Consider the following 15,716-nt stretch of genomic DNA (forward strand, 5'->3'; position numbering starts at 1 on the left):
AGACATGCTGAGGATACGTTAACTTGACGTTACTTGTATCATTAATTGTGATTTCAGTTATATGAGAAAAATACGAATAATTGCATCTTGAATACCTAACATCAGGAAGATTTCAGGGAAAGGTACTTTTGGGTAAGTGAAATCCAGATGCCTTCCAAAGCCGTCAGATGTCAGCCTAAGACGATTTACATTAGAAGGAAGTTTCCTAGCCGAATTTTTATACCTACGAAATGTTCCGTTAACGATAATACGGTTGCCAGAGAAATATGAAGGACGTACGTTATTGTTGGTTTTCAATTATAAGAATGCTCAAAGTGTAATGTTTTCAAAAAAACATTGCTATGGGATTTAACCGTATGCAATATTCAAGTAATTAAAATTGCAACAGTACGCTGAGAACTCCTGAATAAATTACGATATGTCTATTATTGTGATGTGTGAATTATGTTACTAAATAGAAATGGATCAGCGAAGTCCCCCGTCCAGCCGGTAATTACAGAGTTCTGAAAAATGTGTTCATTAAGTTAACGTGTGACCTACATTTGTGTTACAAAGTATTTCGAAAAGCATTTGTCTAACTGCAACAGATGGGATTGTATCTTTCTTTACTGCATCTCTCTGTCCTAATTGTCAACATAATTAATAACAGTGCCCGGCGAAAAGGCTGTATTCTGCAGAAAAAAGACCTGATTGACCATCTGCACGCCAAACAAATTACTGATTATGCGACAATATTTACTACTCGTCCGCACACAGCTAATTAATCAGAATTCATTAAAACTTCAGACAAAATCTCATTAGCAGTTTCCTCTAAATAATTTTCAAAACACGTTTTTTTCAAATACGTGGAATGGAGTAAGTAACATGAATTCATATACCGACATGTATCTCCCATATTCCAACTAATTGTGTGTGTCGGTAAAAGTGCGTATTTTCCTTGTAGCTAATCGATTTCGCAGCAACACTGTTTACAATGCCTGGAAGAAGACTGATGAATAGTTCAAAATTTTCATACAGAACATGTTTGTTGCGACATGTGCGGAATTATGAGCAATCTAATCTTCTGAAAATATACCTCACAGATCTCTTTGGCCTACTAAATTTTTAACGTAACATTACAACCAAACAGATTTCAGGAGTGGTTTCCAGTCTTCGTTGCAATCCAACAGTTCAACTGCGAACGGATAGGAGTGATGGCGCAACGTTTAAGGCAATGCATTAAGAAACTAGGTACAAATAGCCAGTTAACGACCAAAATTTTTACATAAATTTGTTTATATGTTTCACAAGAATAATTGAACAGGTATTTACTGTTTCGAACAAAGTTGTAGGATTTGTAATGGTACTGAGTCTCTATCTCCATTCCGAAACTAACATTTGCAAATCTTCTTACTCGTGAGAAAAGACATGTTTAATAAGAAGCGTTCTTTAATGTGTTTACAGAATTAAGCGTTCCACATCATGTAAAATATTTTCGTCCGGGGGAGTAAATATGTTAGAAAATTTTTTCAAGAATTGACCGAAATGTAATACATTTTTACAAGTCTGGTGCAGTTTGTTTGCACCAGGAAGAAGTACGAACCCTTGATCCGTTTACTGACTTTCTTACTTCTCAAACTTGTTCAGTGAAAGGCACTTATTCCGAGAAATGCAGGACCCATTAAATATTGTGCAGTGCAACTGTCTGTTGCCGCTCACGTTAATCTACCAAAATATCACTATGGTAATGAAAACTGAGACGTTCAAATGTGTGTGAATTACTAAGGGACGAAACTGCTGAGGTCATCAGTCCCTAGACTTACACACTACTTAAACTAACTTAAAGGAACTTATGCTAAGAACAACACACATATCTATGCCTGAGGGAGGATTCGAACCTACGGCGGAGGTACCGCGCAATCCGTGCCATGGCTCCTCCAAGCGCGCGGCCACTCCACGCAGCCAAACTGAGAGAAATCAATGACATTTCATCAACATGCACAGTAATTTCACTGTGTGCCCTAGTCGACACCATTGTTGGTGTAGTAGCTGTTATAAGGGATCCCTAGAAACAATATCGCATTAAGGTTTCATTACATTCCTGATGAATTTAATTCTAGACAGTAAGCGATCCGAGCAATTCAGCGTTACTGGCTACTGAACGAAATTTGCGAATCACTACCCGCCATGCGAATGGGTGATGAAAAGTAATGCTTCCGAATTTTTTATGTGAAAGCACTTACGGCTTTTTAAATATAACTAGCTATTGTAACATTCTAAATCTTTATTTTTAATGTCTACATATTTATTTTTCAGCATAGTCACGAACATATTTCTCCACCGAGAGGCCGGTTTATCGATACCGTCACTATACCAATGTTCGAATCAGTTGACGGGGCCACAACCTCACCCTGGTTGCACCGATTTTTCACAGTGAAATGGAAGTCCTAGAAGGTGTTCTTTAAATTTTTTAAACGGATGAAAATCAGATGGATACAAGTCGCATTCGTATGGAGAATGATCATTTACAATGAAACCAAAGCGTCGGTTTGTTGCAGACGTCACAGCACTCCTGTAAGCGCTGGCGCTGCCAAGCTGAAGGATATGGTGCTTCAAGTAAGGATGAATACTTCAGATTCGCGGTTTCAGTTTTTGAGGGTCTCGCTGTACTTCGACTTAGTTTCGTTATACAACGCCATGAGAAATGCTACAATTTGGAACCCTTTACAGACGGATGGTTGCAACTTGCGTCAAGCGAGTAATATGCATGAGATGTAACACTACAGACCAGAGTAAAAAATTCGGAGGCATTACTTTTCGGCACGCCCTCATACACCACACCGGACATGTTCAGAGCGTGACACGACAAATGAATACGCAGGAAGTCAGTATCAATCAGAATGAGATCCCGGCTACCCCCTAGTAACTTGTGTGCTTGAAACATAGAATTGAAATACAGCTATGTTGAATGAAAATACGCTTAAATGTAGCTGCTTATACTCTTCTGATTAGGAGTTCCTAACGACAATGGCTCCTTTTCGTAACATCTGGGACCGCTCCTGGTACTCAACGGTAACCAGATCATCAGGCTATGTGTTTGGCCGGCTCCAAGATGACTAATTAAATTAGGAAGTGGGTGATCACTCTTACTTTGTCTCACTCGTATTATACTTCACTATTGTCCACATCACACGCGAATAATCGAAAAACACGATCTTTTACCACCCAATACCCTGTTGCTTGGTCTGAGAAGCCATTGGCGACTGATGGCTTCGTGCTGTCTACGGCACGCCTCGTTCCAAAGTCCTTAATGCATTCTATGATCGTAACTCTTCCCCAGTAGTCAGCCTTCACTTCCCATAGTTTCGAATAATATATCAGCATATATGCCTTGGATTACTGAGCAACCCTATGTTCAAAGTACCACACTCAAAGACGCTTTTAAAAAGTACCCTAATTCTTTTATGAACTAACAAAGAATGATGATCAAAAACGTGTGCGGACTGCAACGACAATCACACCGCCATCTTTGATACAAAAAAAAAAGAAAAAGAAAAAAAGTCGCTGAACCGATACGATACGACCGCCACGCAATCCAGCTGGTAGCTTGTTGATGCTACTCACATTATTTGAAGGACTCTACATGCACTGTCAAAACCGAGCAGTTACCAACCTGACTGCGATAATCGTTATCCCAGATAACAGAACTAGCCTGATCGCATCATCTTCTAAAAATATGTGGCCCACTCAAAGGGATCTAATAAAGTATATTTCAAAGATCCAGACACGTACTAAAGGATCTATCCTTGTCCAATATCAAGTTGTATGATATTTCTAATAACTTCGTGGTCCAATAAATGTTAAATCCTGTTTCTCCTTCTTACTAGCTTGCGAAGTTCTAGTATTAAATTTAATGATTCATTAATGGCTTACGGCACATAAATTTCTCTTCCTCTCACCACACCAGCAAGCGCAAGAGTGTGATGCCGTTACAGAACTCAGCAAAAGCCCCCAGCAATCAGAAAGTGCGCCAATTGGATTTTCAACCTGTATTAACCTTACTGATAGCAAAGGGAAACCTTACGAGTGATTTGACAGGAGCTCAATATTAAAAAGTATCACTACAGCTTTATTAGAGTATATTTAGTATGACACGACCAACCGAATGAACGTCTCACTATGTATCTAGAAAACTAATTGTTTTTGTCATGAGATCAGCACTCTTCTGTGAAGATTTGTTACGAATCATGTTGACAGTGTCGCTTGATATTCATTGAACGAAACCGATAGTGACACAATAAATGTACCTCAGTACAGATGTGGTGATTCTAGTTAGTGTTAGCATGAATCAACTGTGGATCTCAAGCTGACCAGGAATGTATGATCAGAGCTAGTGAAAAAAGAAAAAAAAAATATTTATAGGTATAGAAGGTAACTCTTTATGCCCACAAAAGGGCAATACCGATTACATTTTCGACATAAACTTGGATGGTCTTCTGATGTGCGTTGAGAAAACCCCAGGATTTACTTGTGTCTTCAACTACCATATTTTTCACAGAGAGGATCCATCTTGTGCTTCTCTGTAGATCGTTTTGCCTTATCTAGAGGCGCAGTAGTCAAAACAACAATGTGTTACTCGTGAGATCGGCTCCATGTTTGTAGGAATAGGTCTGAAAGATAAAGAAGTGGAACTGCACGTGTATGGCTATATAGCCAAAATTTCCCTTTCACAGCGACCAAGGCAGATATTACGATCATGTTAATGCTACAGTTTCGGTCATAAATGCTCCATCGTACCAACTTTATGTTCGAACAAACAAGTTCAATAAAGAAGATACTTTTAAAATTCAACATCTGCCAGTAGAAAAATATCGTCGTAGATAATCAACATTTTTAATAGGGTAATGAACTAACTACCTCAGAAGGAGAAATATCTGAAAGCTCTAGAAAAAATTGCGATCACTTAAAATTCGTCATTATACCACCAGCTGGCAGCTGCTGACTGGGAGACTCACACGACTAAAACGTATACCAGGGGCAACGATTTCTTTGCTACTTAGGTTAGTGCCTTACCCTAAATTTATTTTCAACATGACCGACGCATGTTGTTAACTCCTTAGAACATATTATAATGTATCATTTCAGTTGCTTTATTTACTATTGGTTCCTGAAACATTCTAAATTGTCTTTTGTTCGATAACTGACGTGTATACTGACGCGTCTGCCAGTTTGGAGTCTTCAAAATTTCCGTGATTCCGTCTCGTGATTCAAACAAAACTGCGACCATCCTAGGCGCCTGCCTTTATATAAATTAAATGCCCCTTTTAGTCCTATTTCGTAATGGTCACATATACTTTAGGAATATTGTAAGATGGGAGAATTGGTGATCTGTGAACAATCCCCATAGGAGAACTGTCACAGCTATCAGATTTCATTAATGTAAGGGAGGCCATGCGGCTGTAAATTGCTAGCAATGTAAGAAGACCAGTAATGCGTGTGGCATACGGCCAGCAGAAAGTGCAGCGTGCCTGTCAACACGCATAAGTGGAAGTGGTGCATCACATCCCTGAAACTGCTCGAGCGATGTGCCTACATAGAACAACAGTAGCAACAGCCAGATAACAGAGACAAACGAGGAAATGCTAGCAAGGCAGCTGTGTTTGAGAATTAAGAGAACCATCAGTAGCATCAGGGGAAATCTACGGTGCTAGAGAAAAAGAAGTCCCTGAAAAATCAGTATACAAGCGAGTTTCGCACAGCATCAAGTCAGACCCAGTCGGAGCTGCTACCATGAAGAAAAGGGGTTACCAGGAAGCAGCTAGTACCACGGCCGAGTCGTTGGGAATAGTTTGTACACTCGAGGGAGGACAACTGAATTTCCGATAAGTATCCAACAACAGTAATTGTGTAAGTCTGCAGGCTTTCGTGGCTGTTGTCACTAAAGTTAAAATCTTCTGGGTTGTTAGGCCGCGTCATATTTCCTCTAAAATAATCGACGTTTCGACCCCTCTGTTGCGATCATCTTCAGGATCTCTCGGTGTCCACTATTGCTAGAACACTGTCAGAGACTAGTGCCGCGTTCTCTTATAAAGGGCAGTTTTCCGGCGTTTGTGCTGGAGAAGTTGGGGTAACGGTTAAAAGTCTTGTGGCAACCGTTGGTGGGCCATCGTCAAAGGCTAATATTCCTGCGCTTATGCAGAAGAAGGGGCGTTATTGGCTGTTCTCTTGTGGATACCACTGGTGGCCCATTGTCATTGACTAGAAAGGCACTATTCCTCACTTACGCTGGAGAAGGGTTATTGGTTGAAATTACTCCTACTGTTATTGCTTGGCCGTCATAATTGGCTGTATTACAAACACACAGGGCTGGAGAGGGGAAATGATTACCTGAAATACTCTACCGGCCATTAAAATTGCTACACCACGAAGATGACGTGCTAGAGACGTGCAATTTAACCGACAGGTAAAAGATGCTGTGATATGCAAATGATTAGCTTTTCAGAGTATTCACACAAAGTTGGCACCGGTGCCGACACTTACAACGTGCTCACATGAGGAAAGTTTCCAACAGATTTCTCATACACGAACAACAGTTGACCGGCGTTGTCTGGTTAAACATTGATGTGATGCCTCGTGTAAGGAGGAGAAATGCGTACCATCACGTTTCCGACTTTGATAGTGGTCGGATTGTAGCCTATCGCGACTGCGGTTTATTGTATCGCAATATTGCTGCTCGCGTTGGTCGAGATCCAATGCCTGTTAGCAGAATATGGAATCGGTGGGTTCAGGAGGGTAATACGGAACGCCTTGCTGGATCCCAACGGCCTCGTATCACTAGCAGTCGAGATGACAGGCATCTTATCCGCATGGCTGTAACAGATCGTGCAGCCACGTCTCTAACCCTGAGTCAGCAGATGGGAACGTTTGCAAGACGACATCCATCTGCACGGACAGTTCGAAGACGTTTGCAGCAGCATGGACTATCAGCTCGGAGACCAAGGCTGCGGTTACCCTTGACGCTGCATTACAGACAGGAGCGCCTGCGATGGTGTACTAAACGACGAACCTGGGTGCACGAGTGGGAAAACGTAATTTTCTCGGATGAATCAGGGTTCTGTTTAGAGCATCATGATGGTCGCATCCGTGTTTGGCGACAACGCGGTGAACGCACATCGGAAGCGTGTATTCGTCATCGTCATTCCGTAGTATCACCCGGCGTGGTGGTACGGGGTGCCATTGATTACACGCCTCGGTCACCTCTTGTTAGCATTGACTTCACTTTGAACAGTGGTCGTTGCATTTCAGATGTGTTACTACCCGTGGCTCTACCCTTCATTCGATCCCTGGCAAACACTACATTTCAGCAGGATAATGCACGACCACATGTTGTAGGTCCTGTAGGGTCCTTTCTGGATACAGATAACGTTCGACTGCTGCCCTGACCAGCACATTTTCCAGACCTCTCACCAACTGAAAACGTCTGGTCAACTGGCTCGTCACAATACGCCAGTCACTACTCTTGATGAACTGTGGTATCGTGTTGAAGCTGCATGGGCAGCTGTACCTGTACACGCCATCCAAGGTTTGTCTGACTCAATGCCCAAGCGTATCAAGGCCATTATTACGGCCAGAGGTGGTTGTTCTGGGTACTGATTTCTCAGGAGCTATGCACCCAAACTGCGTGAAAATGTAATCACATGTCAGTTCTAGTATAATATATTTGTCCAATGAATACCCGTTTATCATCTGCATTTCTTCGTGGTGCAACAATTTTAATTGACTGTAGTGTATTTTTGTCCGCCGAGGTGACTTGCCGGGCACGTTTATGTCACTCGCACCCCGGGGCGGCATGTTCGCTTCCTTGATGGTGGGGATCTACGATGCCGGAAGCCTATAGCCGTTTCTCTTTTCAAATTACATGTGTTCTTGGAAATTTCAACCGCTTCTCGGATCTTTCTTCTATAAAATTTTATATCCTTGGCTAACATGGTGTTCCACTACTGGTCGATTTTACAGTCTGTTTTAGCCGCATGTGCCGTTCGTGTTCCTTAATGCGTTCTTTAAATTCTCTTCCCGTTTCGCCCATATATACTTTGCCGCAGCCACTTAGACACCTGCACTGTGGAGGCAATCAAGTGCATTCATTTTCAGTCGGAAAATATCTTTTATTTTGTGTTTATTAAAGAAAGATTTTGGATACCCTTTTTCTTTGTTCTGCTTATGTGCTCAGTGACCCCAGAAACGAACGGTAACCTGATGGAGTGAGAAGACGGCTTCTCGTCATACTTACACTCCTGGAAATTGAAATAAGAACACCGTGAATTCATTGTCCCAGGAAGGGGAAACTTTATTGACACATTCCTGGGGTCAGATACATCACATGATCACACTGACAGAACCACAGGCACATAGACACAGGCAACAGAGCGTGCACAATGTCGGCACTAGTACAGTGTATATCCACCTTTCGCAGCAATGCAGGCTGCTATTCTCCCATGGAGACGATCGTAGAGATGCTGGATGTAGTCCTGTGGAACGGCTTGCCATGCCATTTCCACCTGGCGCCTCAGTTGGACCAGCGTTCGTGCTGGACGTGCAGACCGCGTGAGACGACGCTTCATCCAGTCCCAAACATGACAGATCCGGAGATCTTGCTGGCCAGGGTAGTTGACTTACACCTTCTAGAGCACGTTGGGTGGCACGGGATACATGCGGACGTGCATTGTCCTGTTGGAACAGCAAGTTCCCTTGCCGGTCTAGGAATGGTATAACGATGGGTTCGATGACGGTTTGGATGTACCGTGCACTATTCAGTGTCCCCTCGACGATCACCAGTGGTGTACGGCCAGTGTAGGAGATCGCTCCCCACACCATGATGCCGGGTGTTGGCCCTGTGTGCCTCGGTCGTATGCAGTCCTGACTGTGGCGCTCACCTGCACGGCGCCAAACACGCATACGACCATCATTGGCACCAAGGCAGAAGCGACTCTCATCGCTGAAGACGACACGTCTCCATTCGTCCCTCCATTCACGCCTGTCGCGACATCACTGGAGGCGGGCTGCACGATGTAGGGGCGTGAGCGGAAGACGGCCTAACGGTGTGCGGAACCGTAGCCCAGCTTCAAGGAGACGGTTGCGAATGGTCCTCGCCGATAGCCCAGGAGCAACAGTGTCCCTAATTTGCTGGGAAGTGGCGGTGCGGTCCCCTACGGCACTGCGTAGGATCCTACGGTCTTGGCGTGCATCCGTGCGTGGCTGCGGTCCGGTCACAGGTCGACGGGCACGTGCACCTTCCGCCGACCACTGGCGACAACATCGATGTACTGTGGAGACCTCACGCCCCACGTGTTGAGCAATTCGGCGGTACGTCCACCCGGCCTCCCGCATGCCCACTATACGCCCTCGCTCAAAGTCCGTCAACTGCACATACGGTTCACGTCCACGCTGTCGCGGCATGCTACCAGTGTTAAAGACTGCGATGGAGCTCCGTATGCCACGGCAAACTGGCTGACACTGACGGCGGCGGTGCACAAATGCTGCGCAGCTAGCGCCATTCGACGGCCAACACCGCGGTTCCTGGTGTGTCCGCTGTGCCGTGCGTGTGATCATTGCTTGTACAGCCCTCTCGCAATGTCCGGAGCAAGTATGGTGGGTCTGACACACCGGTGTCAATGTGTTCTTTATTCCATTTCCAGGAGTGTATTAGCGTGATTAATATTCCGCTTAAAAGTCCTGTCGCTTGAAAAACGAGCATAGCCATTTTCCTTGTATGTCCTCTTTAAAAACTTCAACTCAAAGTTGTCGTCATCGCTGATACGTGAAAACAGTGTGTTGAGCACTGCTTGCTTCTGGACCGGGTGGTGGTGCGAAGTGGCATTTACATACCTGTTTGTGTTAGTCGGCTTTTTATACACTCTGTGACCCATAGTGTTATCAGATCTTCTGTAGACCAACCCATCTAGAAAAGGGAGACAAACCCCACTCTCAACCTCCAAGGCAAATTTGATTTTGGGGTGAATTCCATTCAAGGAATTTACCAACGAATCAAACATTTATAGAAGAAAGGTCCGAGAAACTGTTGAAATTACCAAGAATGCATGTAATTTCAATAGAGAGGACGGAAATAGGCTTCCAGCCGGCCGGGGTGGCCGAGCGGTTCTAGCCGCTACAGTCTGGAACCACGCGACCGCTACGGTCGCAGGTTCGAATCCTGCCTTGGGCATAGATGTGTGTGATGTCCTCAGGTTAGTTAGGTTTAAGTAGTTCTAAGTTCTAGGGGACTGATGACCTTAGAAGTTAAGTCCCACAGTGCTCAGAGCCATTTGATCCAATAGGATTCCGGCACCGTGGCTCCCCGCCATCAAGGAAGTGAACACGCGGCCGAGGCGTGCGAGCGACATAAACACCGCGCTGCAAGTCAACTCGGCGGACGAAAACGTTCCCCCTCTCCAGTCTTGTCCGTTTCGAATATGGCCAATGATGACGGCCAAGCAACAGCAGTGGGAGCAATTTCAACCTATAACCCTTCTCCAGCGTAAGTGTGGAATAGTGCCTTTCTGTCCAATGACGATGGGCCACCAGTAGTATCCGCAAGAGATTGGCCAATAACCCCCCTTGTTCTGCATAAGTGCAGGTATGCTAGCCAATGACGATGGCCCACCAATGATCGCCACAAGAATTTTAACCAGTACTCAGACCTCTCCAGCACAAACGCGGGAAAACTGCCCTTTATAAGAGAGCGCGGTACTAGTCTCTGACAATAGAGGACACCCGAAGATCCTGAAGAAATTTCCAGCAGAAGGGTCCAAACGTCGATTATTTTAGATATACGACGCTGCCTAACAACCCAGAAGATTTTAACTTTAGTAACAGTGATCATGTTGCATTTTGTGCCTGTGAGTAAGGGACAAGCTCTGTAGAGTTCGTCTTAGTATTAGCAACAGGGAACAGTATGTTTTGTGTGTGTCGGAATATAGGAAGGAACTACTGTAGGTAAAGTAATGTGAGAACGAGCTGCAGAGTGGTCGGTACTGGCATCGAAAGATAGAACTGGAAAACCGTAAATTGTAGGAAACGACTAACATACAGTGTTAGGGAGTAATCGTTGTGTAAAGATAAGTAATGCAATACGTTTTTTCCCTTCTCCAATTTCGACTGAAAAAATGCGGAATTTGTTGTGGTTTATCGTTGAATATTCCCACTTCATTCCCTATCGACCCACGAAGTTATGATAGGCAGCAGCGATATACGTAGCCTTCAAAATAGCATCTGTAACGGAGCTGTGTTCCAAGCAGAGAGCTGTCACTGAGTGCGTTTTGGTCGAAAACGAGAGCATCGCAGATATTCAAAGGCACTGCAGAATGTCTACGGTGAGCTCGCTGTTAACAAAGGACGGTGAGTCGTTGGGCTAGGCGTCTGCCATTATCGCAACAAAGTCGTGCAAGACAGTCCGATTCCCCGCATGCCGACCGGCCAGGCACAGCAGCGACTCTTGCAATTTTGGAACGTGCGGGAACTCTCATTCGAGTTGAGCGACGGATCACAGTCAATCAGTTTGTTGGACCACTAGGACGTCTGTGCTGGTAGTGCTGCCAAATTGATCCAGTAGTTGGGGTATTCAAAGATATGCCCTACAGCGCGGGTCTGTTTAGCCACTGAAGGATGCGCTCTGCGTAACGTGAATGATGGTGGGTTATTGATGCAGCGAAGCTTTGACTCCGACGTCGGCTAGTAGAGTGATACGATGCGGGCAGGCAGGCCCTCCCTCTAAGGTGGCGTAATGGGATCACACTGAACGGATATTATGTTAAAAAAAATAGCATTATGTAGCCAAAAGTATGTGTAATAATGTGCTATGTTGGAATCGTGAAAAAAAACCTATCTGTTTTATTTTTTTTTAGTGTGTTGCATTACTTACTAAACGTCCCTCGTATAAAGCCACTGTAAGACGCCTCTTAGACTAATTGTTCTTAAATATTATCTTTAAGTGTTCGCATCTTTTTTCACTTCCTATAAAGCCAACAACATTTCCTCTCTGTCCCAAAATCGCCTGTGCTAAGTATACTAGGAGACTTCCTCCCTCTCCCTTAAAGCTAACTTATCAGACTAAGCTACATTATCGCCAACGTCTTGACTGCACATCTTAAGCCAGACCTTCGCCTAAAGCTAATGATATGACCTGGGCCCCGTTAAAATAGAACGACAGCATTTTGCTAGTATCCTGTCAATGACCCAAAGTCTCTCTCTCACTTGCGTTACCTACTGCTGAGCCTATATGATAATTCCATTTCGTATCCCACAGATTGTTAGACTCTGCTTATCGTAGGATTGGATAATCATACAGCAACGCCTTTGTGCGTTTTGTGAAATGCACAATTTTACATATTGAACACTGGGCTACTGTGAAACAGCATCGAAATTAGACTGTATACCGGCGCCGTTCTTCAGTCGTACTTTTTTTTTCTGGTAGTACTTCAGTATAGATTACTGCGTCGTATGCTAAAAGTTTGAGGGGGCTACTAATGCTGACTGCATTTACGAGTCTGCTTGATACAAGGAATGGCCCGGGTATTGGTGAGAGTGAAGCTCCTGCCGGCGTGCCTGGCCTACCTTGCGGTCGTTGAGGAACCAGGTGAGGTTGACGGGCGGGCTGGAGGCGGGCGCCGAGCAGTTGGCGCGAAGCGTGTCGCCGACGGCGTAGCGCGGTTTCTCCACGAACATCCGAGGCTCTCCCTCCGGCTGGTCTGCAACACAAAACACAATACGTTACCACAGCACACTCACGAGAGCCACACACACACCATCAGGTTCTGTGCCACCGCACAGCATCACAGCCAGAGGGAAAAGGGGCTATCCGAGACACTAGACATTAGTGATTCACTGTCCTTACACCAGTGCCACAATCATCATAGACCCTACAAAGCAGTTACCATCAGAGACAGACATGAAAAACACGGAGCTATGCAAGCATGCACTATGTATTCTGTGGGAATTATTATAATAATGTGTTTGTAGTACACTAACGGAAAGAAATCGCAACATCAAAAAAATAATTAATGGGTCTAGGTAAAACATGGAAGTGATTAACATCGTAAGATCACGAGTTAACGTAAGCGCGTGATAAGCCATTGAAAATGTGAAATGCTGATACATTGAGAACCGGTGTAAACACCAGCATGTTTAATGCAAACATGTAAGCGTGTATCCATTGTGTTATAAAGATTGGAACGTCCCCTTTGAAAAACTATGTATGACTGTGCCGGTAAACTTCTACGTTATTTGATAACGTAACTGACAGCTGAGTAAAACTGAACGTACTCAGACAGTTCTCTCTTTACTTATTGTAATCATCACAAAACTGAAACACAATATTTGTTTTTAGCGCCACACAATCTGAGTTTCAATAGTCCCTACAAAAGAATGGCCCTGACTAACAATAACCGATACCTTTCATGAACCACTTACCTGACAAAAATCTTCGTTACTCGAAATACTGCTATACAGCGAGCGCCAATACTGCCAGCTAAATAAAAGATTCTAACTACTGATAGGCATCGTTAGCAAATGAAAGATTTTGATAGAGAACAAACAATGTATTTACCTTAATAGCGTTCAAAAGTCTATATATATATATATATATATATATATATAATTTTGTGACATCCAATTAAACAAATTTCCTTTTTCTGACGGACACACGTCCAGATCGTCCGCTCAAAACTCTGACATGTCTCTCTCCACATCCACCACTGCTGGCGGCTCACCTCCAACTGCACAACGCTACGTGCTATTCACATCCAACAGCACAACAGTACACAAGCGAATATTCCAACAATGAGTCCAACCAGCCACAGACTGCACACAGCACAGTCAGTGATTTTCATACAGAGCGCTACTTGGCGTTACCAACATAAAATTCTAAACAGCCTACTAACAAGATGCCGGATATCAATTTGTGCGATGGAGTTAATAAATGTTCCACTTGGTCGGTCAGTACAGAGACGGTTAATGCTAGTTGGGGATGACGCTGGAGGCAATATGTCGGCGCTCTGTAGAGCACGTTGTGTTACAAAAGCTTCATGCTGGCGAGCGCTTTCCTGTTTACCGGATTCGCTTACCAATTTGTTACCAGGGTGCGTGAGATAACCACGAGAGTGCTCCTGGTGTTATACGAAATCGGACCCCAGACCATAACTCCAGATGAAGCCCCAGCGTGTCTCGCATGCAAACAGTTTGGTTTCAGGTCCTCAACTGGCCTTCTGACCATCACTGGCGCCGATGCATAACCAGCGTTCACCAGAAAACACGACAGACCACCACACAGCCTCCAGTAAGCTCTCAAAAGAAAATTTAAATGTGTGTGAAATCTTATGGAACTTAACTGCTAAGGTGATCAGTCCCTAAGCTTACACACTACTTAACCTAAATTATCCTAAGGACAAACACACACACACCCATGCCCGTGGGAGGACTCGAACCTGCGCCAGGACCAGCCGCACAATCCCTGACTGCAGGGCCTAAGACCGCTCGGCTAATCCCGCAGTAAGCTCTCGCTTGACACCAAATGGAGGTGGTTCGGGGGCAGTGGAACGCATCCCACAGGGCGTCTGGCTCGGAGCTGTCCTTGAAGTAACCGATTTTTTACGGTTCTTTGTGTCACTGTGGTGCCCACTGGTGATGAAATTGCTGCTGCAGGTGCAGCAGGACAAGTCAGAGCCATATGTCAAACACGACGCTCTCGGTGGTGCCGCATCGCTCTCTTGAGTCCGGTCTTCTTGAGACCATACATTCTCGTGATCGCCGCTGCCGGCATTCAGGGAGAGTGATTACATTCTGGCAAAGTCTTTCTGCAGTAATGCAGAAGGAGCATCCAGCTCCACGTAGACGTATTACACGAATTCGTTGAAACTCACTGTGATGTTGATAATGGATTCTTTGTCTCCTGAAAGGCATTCGTGACTGACATCAACTCACCGCGTCCATTCTCAAATAAACTAATGATCACGACAGTTACAACGTGCTTCTAAGGCAAACCTAGTTTATATTCTCATAGTGGCACTTCTAGCGCTACTTTTAGTACGTTGTGAGGTGTCACGGTGGAGAGGTCAGATGTTTACCTGATTTCATATAACACTGGATCTGAAAGGCAAATACATTCATCCCCTCCATATTGAGCTGTCACGTAACGAACAATAATTAGCACTGGAAGAAATTATTTGGACCCAGTTCAAGAGTTGACGCCTTTGTCGTAGTTTATTTTGGTGATAATTTGATCAATAAATATCCCACAAAAATCTATGCCACAGAACACGGTATTAAACTTCGTACCATAACTACAGGAATAATAATCATATTGGGTACCACTATGAGATTTATTGTCTTAGTACACACAGCAAATTCAATACACAACTTAATGATTCTGTAATATTATAGCCAAAAATAGGTAGCTGAGAAAGAGCTTGTATCTAAGTACGGTCTCCTACTATCTGTTGTGAGCAGTATGAAATTTGAAATACACTAAAAGTCGACTACGCTGTGGAACAGCGATCGAATAAGATTATTCATCTATAATTTCACAAATGCAAAAATGCAAGGTGTGGCTACAGCAGTATGAAATTTGAAATACACTAAAAGTCGACTACGCTGTGGAACAGCGATCGAGTAAGATAATTCATCTAAAAAATTTCACAAATGCAAAAATGCAAGGTGTGGCTACAGTCAGATGGTGAGCATATCTG

The 15,716-nt window shown here is 44.2% G+C and overlaps 1 protein-coding gene across 1 annotated transcript in view; it reads right to left on the bottom strand.

The window, feature by feature from the left end:
- LOC126092705 (uncharacterized) overlaps positions 1-15,716 on the bottom strand; it is a 710,832-nt gene that overhangs the window by 264,626 nt on the left and 430,490 nt on the right. The window contains exon 3 of the mRNA XM_049908427.1: positions 12,589-12,722. Within this exon, the coding sequence (XP_049764384.1) occupies positions 12,589-12,722 (134 nt within the window). The remainder of the gene's footprint in view (positions 1-12,588; positions 12,723-15,716) is intronic.

Source organism: Schistocerca cancellata, chromosome 7 (assembly GCF_023864275.1).
Source record: "Schistocerca cancellata isolate TAMUIC-IGC-003103 chromosome 7, iqSchCanc2.1, whole genome shotgun sequence".
Classification (NCBI taxonomy): Eukaryota; Metazoa; Arthropoda; class Insecta; order Orthoptera; family Acrididae; genus Schistocerca; species Schistocerca cancellata.